Source organism: Echinops telfairi, unplaced genomic scaffold (assembly GCF_000313985.2).
Source record: "Echinops telfairi isolate 266 unplaced genomic scaffold, ASM31398v2 ScPeMD7_5;HRSCAF=22, whole genome shotgun sequence".
Taxonomy (NCBI): Eukaryota; Metazoa; Chordata; class Mammalia; order Afrosoricida; family Tenrecidae; genus Echinops; species Echinops telfairi.
The window spans coordinates 23,414,853-23,416,498 of record NW_022103901.1 but is presented as its reverse complement, the minus strand read 5'-3'; the positions used below and the strand labels follow the sequence as shown (position 1 = coordinate 23,416,498).

Below are 1,646 nucleotides of genomic sequence, written 5' to 3'. Positions count from 1 at the left end.
GTGGTTTATTTAAGAAAAACAAAACCCAAGCCAGCACCACAGCTGCACCATAGGAGAAAGAGGAGACTTTCTACTGCCTTTCAGAGGTACAGTCTTGGAAACCCCCAGAGGCAGCAGTTCTACCGTGTCCTATAGGGCTGCTGAGTCAAATCAGCTTGATGGCAGTGAGCGATAGCTTAGAGCAGCCGTTCTCAACCTGTGGGTCGTGACCCCTTTGGGGGTCGAATGACCCTTTCACAGAGGTCACCTGATTCATAGCAGTAGCAAAATTATAGTTTATGAAGTAGCAATGAAAATAATTTTATGGTTGGGGGCGTCCCCACAACATGAGGAACTGTTTTAAAGGGTCAAAGCATGAGCAAGGTTGAGAACCACTGGCTTAGAGGATATACCTTAGAGGAGAGATATTGACTGAAAAAGATGGCAGAATTATCAGTATCTAAAAGTAATAAAGAACCCTGGTGGTGTCTTCGTTAAGCATTTGGCTGTAATACACATGGTTGGCATTTCAACACCACTATCATCAGCTCCATGGGAGAAAGACTGGGTTTTCTACTGTAAACAGTTTTATACTCAGAAATTCACAAGGGGGGTCATATGAGTCAGCATTGACTCAAAGGCAATGAGTTTGTTGTATATGTATAGCACAGCAGTTAAACATTCGTCTACTTACTTACTTACTTAGGTTTATACCACCTAGTGGCTCCACGGGAGAATGACCTAGTGATCTGCTTCGGTAGAGATCACATCTCGGAAAGCCTGATGAAGCAGTTTTGTTTTACCACGTGGGATGACTGAGTTGAAATAGACTTGGCAGCATTCCCAGCAGAACATAATCAAATTAAAGAACCGAGGCTGTGTTTTGTCTTTGGTAATTAATAGTGAAAGTTATCGAATTATCCTTTCTTTACCTCACAGGAATATCATGACAAAGTAGCAGTGGATGACTTAACTTGGAAGATATATCCGGGTCAGATCACTGTTCTTCTAGGACAGAATGGGGCAGGGAAGTCTACTACTTTGTCCATTCTCACTGGTACGTATTCAAGTTCCTTCTAAAACGGTGGCTCAGTCAATGCTATTTCTTTTTGAGTGTGTTGCCATTTCAGTAATACCTAAGCTTACGTTTTAATCCTTTACCACCAAGATGTTCCAGATGATACAGTCATTCCGTTCATTTGTTCAATTGAAATATTCATATGCCATGCATATTTATAGGACTTGATAATACAGCAGTGATGGTCAGGTCCTTACCCGAAATTTTATGCTCCAGTAGGGATACCGACAAACTTGGAATTTTCAGGATAGCATAATTAAGAAAAATGATGTTATGATTAAGGTGTTATTCCTCAATAAAATGAGACCTGCTTGGATAAGCACTGGACTGAAATACTTTTTAACTTGCCCTCCTATTTGCCAATTTACTTACCTTTTCTGGTGTACTGTATTTGTTCGTATGACTTCGCGTTTCTTTTTAGCCTAATTTTTTTAATCACTGCTATCACGTTCATTTTGACTCATAGCAACCCTATAGGGTAGAGTAGAACTGCCCGAGGTTTCTGGAGTTATAAATCTTTAGGAAAGCAGATAAACTAACCTCTCTCTGTGGAACAGCTGATTGATGGGTTTGAACTGCTAAGGTTACA

General features: G+C 40.5%; 1 protein-coding gene across 1 annotated transcript in view; it reads left to right on the top strand.

Moving 5' to 3' along the window:
• The window catches only part of LOC101660058 (phospholipid-transporting ATPase ABCA3-like), a 206,495-nt gene that overhangs the window by 100,086 nt on the left and 104,763 nt on the right, over nucleotides 1-1,646 (top strand). Inside the window, exon 11 of the mRNA XM_045285074.1 lies at nucleotides 919-1,036. Coding sequence (XP_045141009.1) covers nucleotides 919-1,036 — 118 coding nt within the window. The remainder of the gene's footprint in view (nucleotides 1-918; nucleotides 1,037-1,646) is intronic.